The sequence below is a fragment of the Telopea speciosissima genome, chromosome 4 (genome assembly GCF_018873765.1).
Source record: "Telopea speciosissima isolate NSW1024214 ecotype Mountain lineage chromosome 4, Tspe_v1, whole genome shotgun sequence".
NCBI lineage: Eukaryota > Viridiplantae > Streptophyta > Magnoliopsida > Proteales > Proteaceae > Telopea > Telopea speciosissima.
Window position 1 is genome coordinate 17377698 of NC_057919.1, and position 17781 is coordinate 17395478.

General features: G+C 38.3%; 1 protein-coding gene across 3 annotated transcripts; it reads left to right on the plus strand.

Moving 5' to 3' along the window:
• The first annotated feature begins 11168 nt into the window (after positions 1 to 11168).
• Positions 11169 to 17216, plus strand: LOC122658357 (peptidyl-prolyl cis-trans isomerase CYP40-like). Of its 3 annotated transcripts, none has more exons than XM_043853278.1 (9): positions 11169 to 11405; positions 11867 to 12367; positions 12551 to 12638; positions 12743 to 12795; positions 14492 to 14596; positions 15551 to 15626; positions 16364 to 16401; positions 16485 to 16556; positions 16998 to 17216. In XM_043853278.1, exons 1-8 carry the CDS (start codon positions 11235 to 11237, stop codon positions 16536 to 16538), a joined length of 1086 nt encoding a protein of 361 aa, XP_043709213.1. In that variant the 5' UTR covers positions 11169 to 11234; the 3' UTR covers positions 16539 to 16556; positions 16998 to 17216. The 3 variants fall into 3 exon arrangements, 2 of the variants coding, with proteins under 2 accessions (XP_043709213.1, XP_043709214.1); XM_043853279.1 differs by having other exon boundaries at positions 16485 to 16538; positions 16984 to 17216; XR_006332430.1 differs by lacking the exons at positions 16485 to 16556; positions 16998 to 17216 and having other exon boundaries at positions 14541 to 14596; positions 16364 to 16407.
• Positions 17217 to 17781: the final 565 nt, after the last annotated feature.

The window sequence follows — 17781 nt, forward strand, 5'->3', positions numbered from 1 at the left end:
ATTTGGTTTGATCTCGGGTTTTTTTGGTCGATTTTGATCGATCTTAACGGTTTGAGCTAGGTTTTAACACCCTTAGTCTTAATCGATCATAAACTTGTCGCCCATAAATAACTTCATCCCCATCGTTTGGTTTGGATCATTTATTGTTTTTCTCATTGAACAAGCAGAACCTCAGCAAACCAGGTTGATTTCAAACTTCAAAGATGAGGAATTCCATTATTAACAAAAGAAGAAACCAAAGGGTAACAGAGAAAGCAATGATATGAGTCATGACTCATGACCAAAGAGACGTTTTGAATCATCATTGGTGCAGAAGGAATCCTCCTACCCATGAACTTCCTTCCTGGGCAAAGTGTGGTATCACAGGTATGGTGTCAGAAATACTTTGTACTGTTTGTACTTGCGAAGTCTTTCATGGCTTCCACCAGTCCACATACAATCAATCACAGGTCTACAATGGCTATGGAGTATGGAACAGTTCTTGATTCTTCCACATACCATTCATAGACCCACAAAGCTAACTTCCACTAATCTGAAAGGTAGTCCAGAAACCTGATATATAGAGAGAGAGAGAGGGCTTTGAAGGAATTAATGCTTTGATCATCATCAGATGGTGGGTGAAGGGGAAAAGAGAAGGTGGATGGCAAGTGAGAACTTCCTAGAAATTCAAATCTAGTCAGTCCAAACTCTCCAAACGGTTCTATTTTTGTTATGTATTTAATGAATAATGACTATTTTAAGCTTCAGGATTTTCTTAAAATGGACAAAATCCCAGGAATTTAATGAAGAATTTTATGAAATAGAGAACCGCCATTAGAAAAGGTCCAAAATTCTTGCTGAAACATTGTCCAGGCCTCGGGAGGTGGTGGAGATCCATTTTTCACTTGTTTAATTGTTTTGCTTCTATTTTAAAAGGGCCAAATCGCTTTCTGCTTTTTCAATTTTAAATTGAACTAGGTTCATATTGTTTTCCATGATTCCTTTCAGAACTAGAAAAGGGTCTTGAAAAAAGCTCCCTGATTTGAAAGGGGTTTTTCTAGGGTTTTGGCCAAAAACAAATAGGGTATTCGGTATTTCAACTTTCCCATTACCTTCTCTCTCTCTCTCATCTGCTGTGGAGATGTTCAGGTGGGTAATCATGGTTTTTTCTTTAGGAAGATCAACTTGTTGCAGCTGAAAATCCGAACCCTTTTGCATAATTTCATTTGTCTGATCTATCCATGCTCGGAATTTGAAAGTTTAAACTCTGTGTTCTTGAAGTTCTTGAAGATGGGAAGAAGGGTTTAGTTTTACAGTCAATTTAATCCTGCATTTTCCTATCCCTACTCTCTATTGAGGAAAAGGTAAGGGTAAAAAAGAATTAGAAGTTACAGTTTTGAAGGGGTTTATAAGAGTACCTGCAGAATTTCATCAATCAGTTTCTGATTTCCTTCAAACGCAAAAAAGGAAAGTCTTTAACAAGGTTTTCTGGTAACCAGATTCCCTTTTCCTTTGTTCCCCACCATTTCTCCCCCCTTCTTGGTTTTCTTGAGGAACACAGTTTAAAAAAAAAAAAAATCCAACTTTCTCTCCTCTCAGATTTATGCCTTTTAACTTCCCTTTTCTGCTCACTCTTTGCACTGTCAGTCCTCGTATGCTTCCGACGTTTCTTAGGTAAGAACTTCAAATCTCTTCCAACTGAAGCGGCAGAAGAAAGACTTAAGCTTTTGTGGGTTTCTGTTTCAAGAAAAAAGAAGAAGACAAAAGAGTGTGTAGCTCTCTGGGTGGGGTTGTTTTTCTGCTCTCTCTAGTAAAGATGTCAATGCCAATAGGACCCCAGCAGCAGCAACAAACGCCATCAGTGATTACAAATCAAGAGGCTTACAATACCCACTCGAGTCACGGATCAATAGGTCCAGTTATCGCTGTCCTGGCCGTAATCACCATCTTGGGCGTCGCTGCAGGGATGATTGGGCGTCTCTGCTCTAGAAGGAGAGTTCTGGGTCATGGCCAATATGATTTAGAAGGTTGGGTAGAGACCAAATGTGCCTCTTGCATCGATGGAAGGATTGATCCTCCACCACCGCGACCACCACCACCACCACCCAATGCTAACGGTTCCGGCGACTCTGTTCCAGTTGCAATCCCGATCCAAACCCCTCAAGAAACGAAACAGACAGAGCAATCTGCGGAGAATCCACCTGCTGCTTCTGATTCTTGACATGGTATTGCAGCTTTTTTTTTCAGGTGTATGTGAATTGGGTCATGTTCTTTCTGTTAATTACAACCTTTAATGTTCTGAATTTGATACTTTTGTTTGATATTTCTGGGATTCCTACCGTCATTGCCTAAATATATCATGACAGCATGAGTGAGCATTTTTTTTATGAAATGATGGGCACTGGGCACTCACTTGGCTTATTCATGGATGCGAGAGATTTCAAAAGTTGAGCTTTTATTATTTAAATCTTTTCTTGTGTTACAGATTGCCTTCTTTGTAATTTTGGGTGAGTTGCCTCTCTCTCCTATCCACCACCCACCATGATTATGACTATCATAAACAATTCGATCATAGTGTGAGTATGTGAATCTACCTAGCAATTAGCCAATTATTAAGTAAATATTTCTTCTTAATCATTAAAATCCTCAGTTAATTTATAAATAGATTTGATTCAATATCTCTTATTTCTTCTGTGTTATAGAAAACAAAATTGTTTTAGCATCCATTGTTGTTTCCTTCTTCTCATTGTTGTTATTTAATATTAGGCCCCGTTTTGTTTGAGGGAGATTATTGGGTGGGAATGTTGTGTAAGGGTGTCAAACGGTGTGGTTTTGGTTATTCGATTTAGTTGCGGTGTGGTTTACATTTTGATAAGGTGAAATCAAAACTGAACCAGATAGGAATCAGCCAAAATCAGAATCGTTTTGTATACAGTCCGGTTTTACCGGTTTCTATTCGATTTTCGTTATCCAATTCCCAATCGGTTTACCTATGGTTTGTATAGTGTCGTTTTGGGAAACAGTAATGAAGACAACCTTGGTTTTCAATACCTTTATATTACCGTGTTTTTCCATTCTCTCCTGATCGGCTGGTCTCCCTCACTCATCATATTTTCTTTGCCTATGTGATAAAAATAAAAAACTTACCATCTTCACCCGTCATTTTCCTTTCCCATTCTTTGTTTTTTCATTTTTTTTTCTTCTTCACTCTCACATGATAAAGCAAACTATTTCTTCTATTAAAAAGTAGGATTTTGTTAATCCATTTTAACATTATCCATAATTTTCAATTCATACTTGAACTAATATAATATATAGTTAACCCATGGGATTTTACTTATTTTATGCTTCAAGTTGATGCAATAATTATATTTATTAAATTAATTATATGTTATTAATTAATCCAATTGATGCATGTGTTAGTATTAAAGTAAGAGGTATCGGTTTCTATTCGATTTTTCCGGTTTCTTATTCGGTTTAGAACCACAGTTTTGCGGTAAAAAAGACAAAACCGAACCGAAAAAAAAAACCAATAAAATCAAAATCGGTTCATTTTTTCTACGGTGTGATTGAGTTTGATCGTAAACGGTCGGTTCCGATTCCGATATTCGATTTCGGTTCCATTTTGACATCCTTAATGTTGTGGGATTCGATCCCACATCCCAAAGTATAGTGGGTTGGGGAACTGGTGAGATTTTTACTTTTTCTAAAAGATCTTTATTTTTTGTGGGACTTTGGATAGCATAGATTAGGATTTTGAAGTGTCACATCAGCCATTTCCCATCCCAATTCTTCCACCCCACCTAAGTCGTGGAAAATTATCTCCTCCAGTTCTATTCCCCACCCGACCAGTTTCCTAGTCCCTCTAGTAAGGGGGTGGACCCTACTCGGACAGAGTGTTCCGACAGGGGTAGGGTGGTCATTGCGCCCCCCTTAGGGGGACAGAGGAAGTGGGCTAGACAAGGAACTGGAGGGGATAAAGATCCCCCAAGTCCCCGTCAAAGTGGGCCTTAGGGGGAGGGTTTCGTACAAGGATTATGGATTTAGAAAATGGTATCATCCATGTGGAATCCAATCTTTTTCCCTTAATAATATATTGGAAAAAGGATTGTCTGAGAGCGTGGCACTTGCGTCCAGACACTAGATGGGGCAAAATAACCTCCCCGCTCCCCATTAAAAGCGGAAATCCACCCCTGTTGATGCTTCCGTGCATGCTCCCATTGTCCATCGCAATGGCTTAGGGGCCATGCTCTTGGACGGAGAGTGCGTTCACATACTATATTATTGGGAAGGGAGGGGGATGGATGACCGACTGTGTTGCCCTTGCACCAACACAAAGGCCAATTACAGCGAGCGGAGGCATCCAATAGGGGTGAGATTTTTTCATTTCACGGAGGTGGTCGTTTCACCCTACTTGTGTTTGGGCACAAGCGCCATGTAGCCTAGCAGCCTTCTTTTCCTTGTGGGAAACATAAAAACTAGTCACATAACAACTTGGCTTATTAAGGCAAAGTATATAACATATAACCAAGATGTTTCCTTATCCTGTTGAGCAATGTTGCTTAGCTATAGTGTTGTTCATTGTTGTTGACAGTCATCATTTTAGAAACTCTTTTAAGCAAATGCATTACTTTGTAGTCCAATTTCAAGGTTTGTCTATTGAGCATGAGTTTAAGGTGGTATCTTGAGAAATGTATCCTTCGAGTCAGCTTTATGTCGGAAAAAGAATTAGGTCTATCAGACTTTGGGAAAGAGAGATACGATCAATTAAGTAAACCCTTTGTATTCAACAAGTCAAAGGCTGTAAAAAACAGTAAAATTTTGAAAATATGTTTTAAATGCATTTAAAATGGATTGCTGACCGACCGTTTTTCCCCAAATTATTGGAAAACAAATGACAAAACATGTTTAAAACAGTACAAAAACAAGAATACTATTTTAAACGCAATTTTGCTAATAGTGATATTGCTCCCAACCCTGCCCTCTCCCCTCTGCCGCGAACCCTGCAGCACTCATTGATGCCTTTGTTTTCTGCATCATTTGGATTCTGTAAAGGTGCAAGAGTTTGATTCTACCAGGATTTTTCATTCTAGGTTGAAAGCAGCTCAATGGTTCCACTGACCTATCTTCATCTTGTGCCTTAAGAAATCAATGTTTTGTTGGGAATCCAAAAACTCGACCTCCACGGTTCCACTTGGAAGTTCATCAAGTCAAGTGGCAGTAGTGGGAAGTCCATTAAATCTAATCAATTGGTATCAAACTTAATTAGATTTGTAATGGATAAGAAATTCTCATGTTTAACTAAAAGGAAAGCCTAGCTAGTTATCGGAATTTACATCAGTGGAATGCCAAATCGCATTTCCCACAAAATAACAATAAACTTAAAAGGACCGAGTTTCCCATTCACTAAGGGGCAGGAGAAGGCGGGAATGAGTATCAGGAGGGTATTTTGGAATATACCAAAACATTAGGAGGGATTCATGAACCTTAGGATGGTGGATGATCCGTCCTCTATGGGTGAAGGAAAACTTTGTCCAACTTAAAAAGATGATGAAAGAAAAAACTTAAGAGATAATGCAATTCATGTTGTATACGTACAAAATCCCCACATAGGAAGCCCTACTTAGTTATTGATATCGATATTGATACGTATTGGTTCATATCAATCGTATTGGGCACTTTTGTCCTCAAAATATCAATACTAACATGTATTTTGACCATTTTACCTCTATTTATACCCATATCACCGATCCAGTATCAGTCAGGTATTGGCATCGGTATGATCCGATACCAATCCGATACCAATTCCTAAATATTGGTTAGGGCGCTCAAAGGTCATTAAATTGGCCTTACCAAAATAGAAATGACTCTTCTTAGTTATGCTTTGACTAAATCCAAGGCTAATTCAAGTAAGGCAAATGAACAGTGCTTGGTAGTGTGGCCCAAGCACAACCTAGGGTGAAATGACCGTTGCACTCCTCATTAAATGCAAAAATCTCATCCCTGTTGATGCTCCCATGCACGATATGATTGATCCCGTGTTGGCACAGGGGCTATGCTGCCAGGTAGAGAACCCTCTCCTTTCTAGTAAAAGGCCCATTCTAGGTCTTGTTCTTTATATATATAAATGGAAAGAGAATGCTACCTAGTCATGTGTGGCGTGTGGCCCTACACCCAGATACAAGGCTGTGCGAAATGACCGTCGGCCCTCAAATATGTCTGGCTTTCCATGGGGACACGACAATCATTTCACGCAGCTCTTGTGTTGTGTCTGGACATAGAGGCCGCGTGCTGCACACAACCAGGTAGCGTTCTTTCTCCCATAAATACAATAAAAGGTTTGGATGCCATTGAAATTGCAAAAGTTGATTTGATTTTGATCAGGGAAACTGGAAATGGTATGCATTCTAGGTTGATAATGTATTCCAAGAAATCCTACCAAACGCAACCTTAGTCTTCCACCCATGATTTTAAACAACTGGACCCACTATTAATGAATATGCATATTTGTAATCTCGTCTTCTCAGCCTCAATATTTTTTGGCTCTTGGGGACTTCACCCCTTGAAGATCTGAATTCTAAACCATGGTTAAAGAGAATCAATCTAGGTAATCTTCTGCTTAGAAGATCTCGTAGCCATACAAATTGAAGGCATTAATGGACTTAGGGGGGGGGGGGAAGTGGGTGAGGCTTGGGCCTTGGGCTGAAAATTGATAAATTTTGAACCAAATTGGACCCATGGGCCGAGATCATTTTGGCTTCTGGTTGAGGATGACTTTGCTGGACTTGAACCCCTAATTAGAATTATAAGACCCACCATTACTAGTACGGTATGAGTTTATACTACCTTTCACCATAGTTCAAGAGCAAAATTGAAACTTGAATAATCCTGGGTTTCATGGGTGTGTATGAAACTTGGGCTAAGCTAGCCATAGCCCAATCATCCTGGGCCTGAATTCATCCCAAACAGCATGGCCCACTTTGGGCCTGAAAAGTTTAAGACCAACCCAGGCCTATACTTAATTAAGATGGGGCTGGGCTGGTATCAAACCATATCAATGTCTAGCTAGCCCAAGCCCATATTACATATATGGCTAAGCCTGATATATAGTGAATAACCTGCTATTTAAAGTCAATTCCAATCATTTTTCTTCCCCTTATTCCTCTATATTTCATGAATCATATTGTAATTATTTGTTTAAATAAGAAAAGGGAGAAAGAACGCTAACCGGTTCTGTGTGTGTACGTGTAACTGCACCCAGACACAGCCCTGCGCAAAAAGACCGCCACACCCCTGGACCTTTCCACCTTTCCAGGGGTGAATTTGTAAATACACTGGCAATATAATTATAATTGATTGCCATGTATTTACATATTCCTACCATTGTTGATGCTTGTTCATCACCTTTAAGTGCAGAAGAGCTATTTGAAGGTTTGAAAGCAAACATGATACACCAACTACAGCCAAGGAAAGTGGTTCAAGCACAAATGAGTAGTAGTTCCAATATGATTCAAATATGAACCAGCTCAAAAGATAATATCTACTTGTGATGCACAAATCATAACCTCATTTCAAATCAAAATAGTTTGAGCACCAATGAGAAATGACATTTCCTACAGTAAATGGGAGATAATTATTGTCATTTGTCAAAGGATTCATTGGATTAGTGTCATGATTGGATTGTAGATGACTATCATGATGGATGACCACTCAAGTTTTGAACATATTAACTTGAAGATTTCTGCAAGATGAGTATTATGATCAGATTGTGCTTGTAAGCATGGTTGACCACTAGAGTTTTAATGCATGCACTTGATATCTGTAAAATACAATGCTAAAATGTTTAAGCGTAAGCATTTAAAGATTTCAGTCTCAATGCTAAACCTACCAGGACAGGTCATGTCAATCCACCATAGTTATTATTGGTGAAGCTTGATCTCAGTCGAGAAAGTGTTCTGGGAAATCTTTGGAGGGCCATTTCGGTTTCAAAATGTGCTAGAAAGGCCTAATAGTGCATATATTAGCGCCAAAAGCATTGGCTCCTGTAGAGCTCATCGAGATCTTGGAATTGATATGTATTTCGACATATGTTCAGATCTGGTCTGAACCAGACCAGATAGGTCTTTTGGGTTTCTAAAGGCATTTCTGTACTTTTTTTGGTTAGGGCTTCTTTACAAAGTGTTCTTATCTCGTTGAGAGTGCGATGTGAGATTTGTTGATTTTGTAACATTTCTTCAGAAAAGTAGTGAACCATTCCTGTTGCTCAATTGTGGATGTAGCCTATCTACTTGGGGATGAACCCCGTAAAATCCTTTGTGTTGTGTGATTGTGTGTGTTTATTCTTTTTGTTATCTTTGATTTCTTCTGCAAAATCGCCACTTCTGGATGTTGGTTTTTTTAACATTGGCCTCCACATTCTATTCGTCAAATCCAAATGTTTTGACAAGAACCTGTTGTCGTCGCAAGTTTCTCAGCTTCAACTTACAAATTTAATAAGGTCTTTCATAACTGCAAGTTATCTTGGAAATTGAAACTTCCCACTCAGTAACTTCATTTGGTAATAACAGGTTGTTCCTTTCTTTTCTTTACCTCAGCTATCTCAGCGGATACCTTATTAGAATGCTCAGGGAGGAGGACCTGTGAAATGACCAACCCCACCCTTATTTTTACTGTGGTTTTGCTGGGCTGGACGCTCCAGCTCCCGCCACTGCAGGACAGGAGCCTTTTGTCAGTGAATAAGGCATCTGAAACAGCACAAGTTCATTCCCTTTAACAAAAATATCATTCCAAGTTGCATCCGAAGATACACAGCAGAGTCCAGCTTATAAATGATGTGCAAGTCACTTGATAGACCAATAAACTATGACATAACCTATAATTTAATCCTAAACCTTAACCAATTCTGGTCATTGGATTTAATTAATAAATATTTATTAGTTACTAGGATCAAGAATTTCATATACAAGTGAGTGTGTGTGTGCGTCTAAACCCACACTAGTACAATCTGTTATTGGACTTGATATTAAAATTAAAAAATCGCTTAGGGATTTCCTCCAAATCAATCCTGGATGATCGTGGGTACAGGGGAAGAAGAAGAAGAAGAAGAGGACATTAATGTTATTTTACCCTATCAAGTATCAATGGTATATTGGTCTTAAAATTTTTAAAACAACGAGAACCACTAACGGCCAGGATTAACTTATTAAATACTTAGAAAAGTAGGGGAGGTACATGTAAATAGTGAAGAAAGAGGGATGCATTGGTAATTAATCGATGCCTCAGGGGAGGCATGTGTAAATTTCCCCCCAAAAAAAAAACACCAAATTTGGTGTTTTGGAGTTGCATCCTTGGTTGGCAGTTATGTAATATTGCCTATTTTATACATTGTTCGAGTGTTATGAAACATAATTGACAAGGAAAACAAGTAAATTATGCAATAATGGATGAAGACACATAACACTGATAAGAGTAAAATTGCACATCCCTCACATATCACTATTCATGTGGGAGGTGATAGGTCATAAATGTCCAACCCCCAAAACTGAATATTCCAACCGTTTGAACATGGCTGATTCATTAGAAATAGGCTGAAATAGTATAACTCGTGCTGGCCCATGTCCAATGATATAAATTTAAACTAAAAAATATCATAAAAATATACCCAATGCATCAGGCCCATCCCAACAGAAAGTTAATGTCATAAACAGATTTGGGTCAATAAATCAAATAAGGCCCAAGCTCATAGCAAAGTTTACAAACTAAAGGGTCAGGCTAGGTTGGGTCTAGAATCAATCGGTCCAGTTAGGTGCCCGACAGGCTAGGACCCTAACTGGAACCGCCCAGTTAGTAAACGTGTCGGTCCAGGCGGGCTCAGTCGGGTCTATCGGTCCGGGCTTGGAATGGACACCCCTAGGGAACCTTCTCCCATTGAATAATTATGGGAGAAAGAACGCTACTTGGGTGCGTGCGGTGCACTGCTTTTGCGCCTAGACATAAGGGTAGGCGAAATGATTGTCGTGCCCCAATGGAAAGATGAAATTTTACAGGGGTGTGGCGGTCATTTCATCCACCCTTGTATTTAAGCGCAGGGCAGTGTACCACACACACTCAAGTAGCATTATCTTTTTCAATTATTATTTAAAATTTTTTTTTTTTGATAAAATTATTTAAGAAATAATTAAAGACTAAAAGTAACAACTACAAAGTACATTGAACAATGCATATTACATGGACACCCAACCCATGTATTATGTATAGTGAACAGTGAATATGGCATAGCCTAATCAAGATCGCGGAAAACTCGCTCAGGACAATGCATGTTTGATATTTCGTATACAATTTTGTCTCGATCAAATTGATCTCCAAGATTTTTGAGATTTCACCTAATCAATCTCTCTCAGATTTTCATGAACTACATCCAAAATTAATAATGGAGACACTACAAAAATAATTTAATTAACTCATCTCTTAAACATCAGCGATGGGATGTTCCTCACTTTGTTTTTGTTTTTTTGATAACACGGGATGTTCTTCACACCCTCAGTTTTCTTATTGGAGGCTGACGTGTCCAACTCAGGTTGGTTGGCAACGAGTCAGAAGGCGCTATTTAGCACTGGTAAATGACGCACTCACAAGCGTAGGCACAGTGCGCATAGTACAACAACTAGGAAGAGGAAGTGACGAACCCAAACCCAAGTACCCAACTACCCAAGTCTCTCGCGTAGTGGCGTTTAGGGCTGTAAACGGATTGGATTCGGTTCTGATAGTACTATATCTGCATTTGCATTCGATTAGTTATCGAATGGATTCGGATAGTACTAAACGGATACGGATACGGACACGGATACGGATCAGATATTTTATCCGTTTATTGATAAATATAGCTTTTCGGATAATTATAGTCTATCCGTATCTGCATTCATTTAGCTTTTGGATTGATTGAGATAGTTCTAAACGGATACGGGCTATTCATTTACACCCCTAGTGGCGTTTACGATTACAACCCTTTCGTGACGCCCATAGGCTGCTTCGTGCATAATACTCCCCAGCGTATTTTAGTAAGAGGCCGTGGTCGAAGTAGAATAGTGATCGTTTGAATTGAAAATTGCAGTGTGGCTGTACTGCTTAGAGGGTTGGTAACTCCAAGCATTTCAACTTTCATTTTTAAAAGAAAAGCGGGATTTAGGGTTTTTCCCATTTTTACCGACCAAAAGAATAGAAGAGAAGAAACTAGAAGAAAGAAGAAAGGGAAGGAGATGGTGAACCCGCGGTGCTTTTTGGATATTAGCATAGGAGAGGAACTTGAAGGGAGGATTGTGGTGGAACTTTACAGCGATGTGGTGCCCAAGACCGCCGAGAATTTCAGGGCCCTCTGTACTGGAGAGAAGGGCATTGGTCCCGAAACTGGTGTTCCTCTTCATTTCAAGGTCTTTGCTTCTCTCTTTCTACGCTTTGCTTTGACGGTTAATAATGTTCTGTGTTGCTTTTTACGTTTGCCTCAATGCTTCCCCTCTTCCTTTTCCTACAAACAAAAGACAAAACGGATTATTTGTTCTGTCGGTGGTTTATGATTTCTTATATGTTAATGGCTGTCGCTGTTTTTCCCAATATTGATTATTTGGATTGTTTTGGGGCTTCACCCATTTGATAATTCTTTCTTAGAAGGGTAGTTTCTTCACAACTCAATGAAAGAAAATTCTGACTCGCCCCCACCCTTCTTTTTAATCGTTGTAGATATTTAAACGTCTTATTAGGACTTTGTAGTTGTCATGGAAGTTTAGTGGCTTCTCCAGTCATGAATTGCATTGGACCAGATAACTAACTTTGCTAGTCAAGACCTCTGCTGCGTATTTTTATCGGTTTATTAATAGTTTGATATGTATTTCAGGGCATCCGTTTTCATCGCATTATTAAAGGTTTTATGATACAAGGTGGAGATATATCTGCAGGGGATGGAACTGGTGGGGAATCTATATATGGTTTGAAGTTTGAAGATGAGAATTTTGAAGTGAAGCATGAGAGAAAAGGAATGCTATCGATGGCTAATTCTGGTCCAAACACCAATGGGTCTCAGTTCTTTATAACTACCACTCGTACTTCCCATCTTGATGGGAAACATGTTGTATTTGGAAAGGTAATTAAAGGCATGGGAGTGGTTCGTTCAATTGAGCATGTTACTACTGGTGATGGTGATTTACCCACTGTTGATGTTATCGTCGCGGATTGTGGTGAAATTCCTGAAGGGGAGGATGATGGGCTTTGTAATTTTTTTAAAGATGGTGATACTTATCCTGACTGGCCAGCTGACCTTGATGAGAAGCATCATGAGATTGCTTGGTGGATAAAGGCTGTAGATTCTGCCAAAATTTTTGGAAATGTGCACTACAAGGTATTCTGTTTTTCACATGTTCACATGTTATTCACTCTTTTTCACTGATCATATCTTATGCGTAATTACTCCCTGAGTTATTGTTATATGCAAAGGTTATACACTATCTATGATCAATTGTCTTATTATAAACACATTTTATTTTGGTTCACATTCTTGTGTAACCTTCACTACTGCATACAGAAAGAAGACTACAAAATGGCTTGTAGGAAGTACTGGAAGGCTTTGCGCTACTTGGATGTTTGCTGGGAGAAAGAAGACATTGATGAAGGTGAAAATAATTTTTTTTATTGGAGTGATGTTTCTTAATTATCTCTCCATTATGTTACCATTTCTCAGTTTGAGTCTGATTTGTATATTTTGGTAACTGTGCAGAGAAAAGTTCATACTTGAGGAAAACAAAGTCGCAGATATTCACAAATAGTTCTGTAAGTTTTTTTTTTTCCTTTCAAAATAAAATGTTGCACTCATCAAAACATCAGTATCTTTATCTGTCTGTTCAGTGTAGTCCCTAGAAAGTTTTGTATGTTATGATGTGTTTGTGAAATTAACTTGCAAAACAGTTGAAGAAAAAAACATAAACATTACTTGGTTAACGTAGTATAATGATAGTTTTTGTTATCAAAGTGGAGCAAGAGGAGTGCATTGGTCATGTATAAAGGGAACATGGGGTCAACTCTCTCACCTTACTCCCTTTCATTTCATCTGTGGAATTTCCGGATCCTTTTTTATGTCTACAAAAGTAACAAAATGTATGGATATTTTGAATATTAAACAAAAATCTGGACCCAATAATTCATAGTTTTGATTTCCCATTGGTTTGCATGCAACAAATAGGCATGTCTATATGTCACCAGTTATGTAGGCAGTAGGCAGGCAATTCTCTCTCTCCCCTCCCCCTCTCAAGAAGAAAGAGGTGCTCTGCACATTGTGAATTGTCTGATTAATTACAAGAAAGTTCCATGCTGCCTTTATCACATTCTCTCATGATGCAATACAAATATCAGTTTCGACACAAAAGATCAATTAATTCAACTCGACTCATCCTTATCCCAACTAAATGTGTTCACTTACATGGATCCTTACCTTCCAATCAGCTTTATTCAAAGTCATACTTGATACAAGGGCTAAGCTATGCATGTCTTTCCTCACCACTTCCCCTAGTGTCATTTTAGGTCTGCCCCTGTCTCCTTCAGCTCCTTCTATCTGAATGAAATCACTCCTCTGTACTAGAGCATTAAAGGCCTCCATTGTACATGGCTAAGCCACCTCAAACGACTTTCTTGTAGCTACTCCCAAATCAGTTCTAATTTGTCCATTACTTATTTTATCCTTCCTAGTTTTACCACGCATCTATCTCAACATCCTCATCTCAGCTACATTGAGTTTATCTATATGATGTTTCTTAACTGCCTTACATTCCCACTATACATCATAGCCGGTGGTCGTATAACTGTCCTATAAATTTTTTTCTGTAATTTTTAAAGGAATATGTCAATCACACAACCCTCCAGACACACGTCTCCGCTTCAACAATCCCATTTAATTCTCTGTGTAACAAGATCAGTCAATTTCTCCTAAATGAGTGTTGCTTGCGAGATTAGATTTTTATGGGGGATGTGGTTTGATTTGGAGATAATGGGTAAACAACAATTTTAGAGTTGAGTACTCTTTTTCAGGTTTTTTCCTCTTTTTTTTTTTTGTGTTTGTTTTTTTGGTTTTTTTTTTTTTTTTTTGGGGGGGGGGGGAGGGGTGGGGGCGCATGCTAATGTGGAAATGAATAATGAAGACATACATATATTAACTGTGTATTACAAAAGGCCTGCTGATTGCATTGGTTGTTGAAGGGAAAATACATGCTAAAGGGGTAGCATGTAGAGCATTATTTACCATTAAGTCAATGCTTCAATATTCTGGATAAAATAAATTTGAAGTGTGTAAAATCTCTTTCACAGTATGTTTATCGTATGTCCACTTTCGTGGGCATATTCTGTTTTTCTTCTCTCACTGCATATTCCTTAATTGGGCTCATTTACTAGCTGGTAACGGGATTCTAATCTGATTGTCAATTTAATGGTTGCTCCTCTCTGCCTAACTGATTGATATGCAAAATGCTTGCTTTAGGCTTGTAAGTTGAAATTAGGAGATTTAAAAGGAGCATTGTTGGATACAGACTTTGCGATGCGTGATGGGGAGAATAACGTGAAAGCCTTGTTTCGCCAAGGACAGGTTGGTGTCTTGCATCAATACTTTGCTTTGGAGGTGCATGTGATTGCCTTTATAATTAATTTATCTTTTAACTGAGATTGTGGCTTTTTTTCATCCTTACAAGTCTTGTTTTTATGTTCTTACCAAAAAAAAGTCTTGTTTTTATATACTTGAGCTGTATTTTTTTTTGTTTTTAATTTGGAAAGATTTTGACAATGGAGCCATGATGGAATCCTCCTGAGGATAGTCAGACTAGCCTGTCTTACTGGAATATTTTGTCTAGGGGATCATTTGGATAGTTTGAGGCTTTACAGCTGAGACTGCTGTCCTTGTGCGTTGAGATAACAGATTCAATTCCACCCCTGTCATTCTAATGTTAAACCTGTTTTATCTCAACCTTTTGTCTATGGGGTTGAATTTGGTTGTGATGCAACTTGGATCTACTTTTATTAGGAATGATGGAAACTGAATCACTAATGACCTGATTAATCATTACTCTTTTGAATGAATATTACTTGCTCCAATGACTTTTATTGCTTAACTAGCTTTTTGGTTGATGATTTGGAACATTGACAGTGATTCTAGTGTGCTTTGTAATTAGAGTTCTTGATCTTAGCAGTGCTTTCCATTAAAGCTGAGGAATCATTATTTGGTACTATGCAAAAATTATCCAGAACTCTAGCTTTGAGTTGCTGCCTTACAGATTTCCCATGGTAGTGACCAGTCATATCTTTTTGTTACAATGAGTGGCAAGCATCCAGTACAGTATGTACTATGAGCAGCTCATCTTAGCTTGATTTCTGTGATGTAGCCATAGATGTGGCGGTTCACTTGTTAAAATTTTCCCCTTCCTGTGGCTTGCTTGAGTTTATGTGCAAATATTAGAAAAGTTCGTTCTCTGAAGCAATTATATTGGACTACTTTGATTATTCAGTGGAGTAGTTTGTGATGCCTAATGGTTTTATTGATGTTCAGGCATATATGGCCCTTAATGATGTGGACTCTGCAGTGGAGAGCTTCAAGAAGGCGTTGGAGCTAGAGCCCAGTGATGGTTAGTGAATTATCAACAATTTACATTCTTTCTGTCAAAATGCTCAAGGTAGTGAAATAACATGAACTTGGTGGTTGATGATCCTGCCTATCTGGATTCTTGCTTGAGTGATTTGTCATTCAAAAAGTTTTCAAGAGCTGTAATATGAGGAGCCATTGTGTAGCTCACATGCTATGAATGATATCAGTGCAAGGCTTGAAATATCAGGAGTGGGTTGGGGGACACTGATCCTCCGATACCAGTCCGATACTGAGAAATATTGGCCAACAATCAATCAGAATCAGGCCATATTGTCTGATTCAATCCTGAATCATGACTTTTAAATCCTTGAAATGGTTAGTGAACTAGCAACAATTTTTGAATCATGTTAAGCATTGCAGTGGTTTGTTGTACGCAGTTGTCACACCATGGATGTTGGGTTCCAAAATGTTGGAATTGCAAGACCATCAGTGGCCAAAACACAGTTGAACACATCATTTTTCAAAGTTCTGCTGTGTCAGACATCCTGTCTGTAATTATGTTGCACACCAAAATTTCTGTATTTTGTGCAAGCCTGTATGATTTCTTTCAGGTTCTATGTTGGAAAAGCCTTGTTAGTTGATACTAACACTTGCGTGCTCATTATCTGGCAAATAGGTCAATGGACAATTAAATTTATAAACTCTTTCATGCCAAATATTCCTGCATATAATCAGTTCTTTATCTCTGTATGTGCCTTAATATTTGCCGTCTTTCAGGAGGAATAAAAAAGGAGCTTGCAGTTGCAAAAAAGAAGGTTGGTAAATTGCACCCATTTTCAAGTATTTTGTTCTTGTATGCGACTGACTTTGTTATGAAATTTCGGTAACTGAATTTCAGATTGCTGATAGACGTGATCAGGAAAGAAAGGCTTATTCCAGAATGTTTCAATAGAGTTTGTGCAATTCCATGGTATGTTGTTTATTATTTAGTAATTGAGATTTCGTCCTTGTTACTTGATATGAGACATCCTTTCACCATAATATGTATCACTTCTTCAGTTATCAATTCGGTGGTTTAGGCTTAGTGACTTACCCTCTTCCAAGCTTCCATTAGCTAGGGGAAACATTGGTTATTGAAATTCAAAATTTCCGCTACTTCAATCCAGGGGTGTTCCAGATGTTATTTTTACACATAATTGTAACCACCAGTTATTATTATTTTTTTTTAACTTTTGAATAGTTTCAAAATTTTGATCTGTGCTGCAGAGATCTCCTAGGTTGTAACCATTAAACACTAGGCCCTCATTTTGTTTGCCATATATATATATATATATATGGTCTTGAGATTTATAGGTTCCACTTAATGTTGGAATCTAGTAATATACATTATTGTCTGTTTAACTTTTTTCAGTTCTTGAGACATGGTGAAGGAAAAGCATCTGATTACTTGGTCATTGAATACAGAGATACAGTGCGAGCTTCAGTCAATTTTTGTTCGATAGTTCTGACATGTGTTTAGAGTTTTAGGACCTTATTATTGGCTAAAACTGGATTGCTATATGATGAAATCATTTGCAATCGTTCAAACAATATTAAGATGTTTCATATAAAGAAATAATTTATTTGGTCTCAAAAGGATAGTTTCTTCTGAACCAATTTCCTTTTGCAATCATTCAAACAATATTGAGAAGTTTCATGTAAAGAAATAATCTTATTTTGTCTCAAAGGATGGTTTCCTCTGAACCAATTTCTTTTGATTGCTTTTATATTTGGAGTGCTTTTTGGTATGAGGTGAAGACAGGAGAGTTGAACTCATGACCTATTGAGAGTCTACATTCTATGCGCAAGGCACCAACCAACTGAGCAAGCAATTGTCTTGGTCAGGCAACCTTTGTGTCACTACCTTGCACTGGGAACAATGGTTTGTGCCTGAGCCCAAACATCAAGTATTCAGTCTGACGGTCTTGAGCTTCAATTGGCCGATTCAGATCGGGCTTACCAGTACGGGCCAACTTTTGACACCACTACTGGTATGGTACACTTAATCTTTTGAAAAAGACGAGAAAACAACTAGCTATCCTACAGCGATGGGTGCCTGGGTGGGCCTTGTTATCCAGAGAAATTTGTACCTTGTCCAACCTGCGAGCTGATAGAAAATCATACTTAACTTTGTCCAGCTATGTCCACGTTTCCTT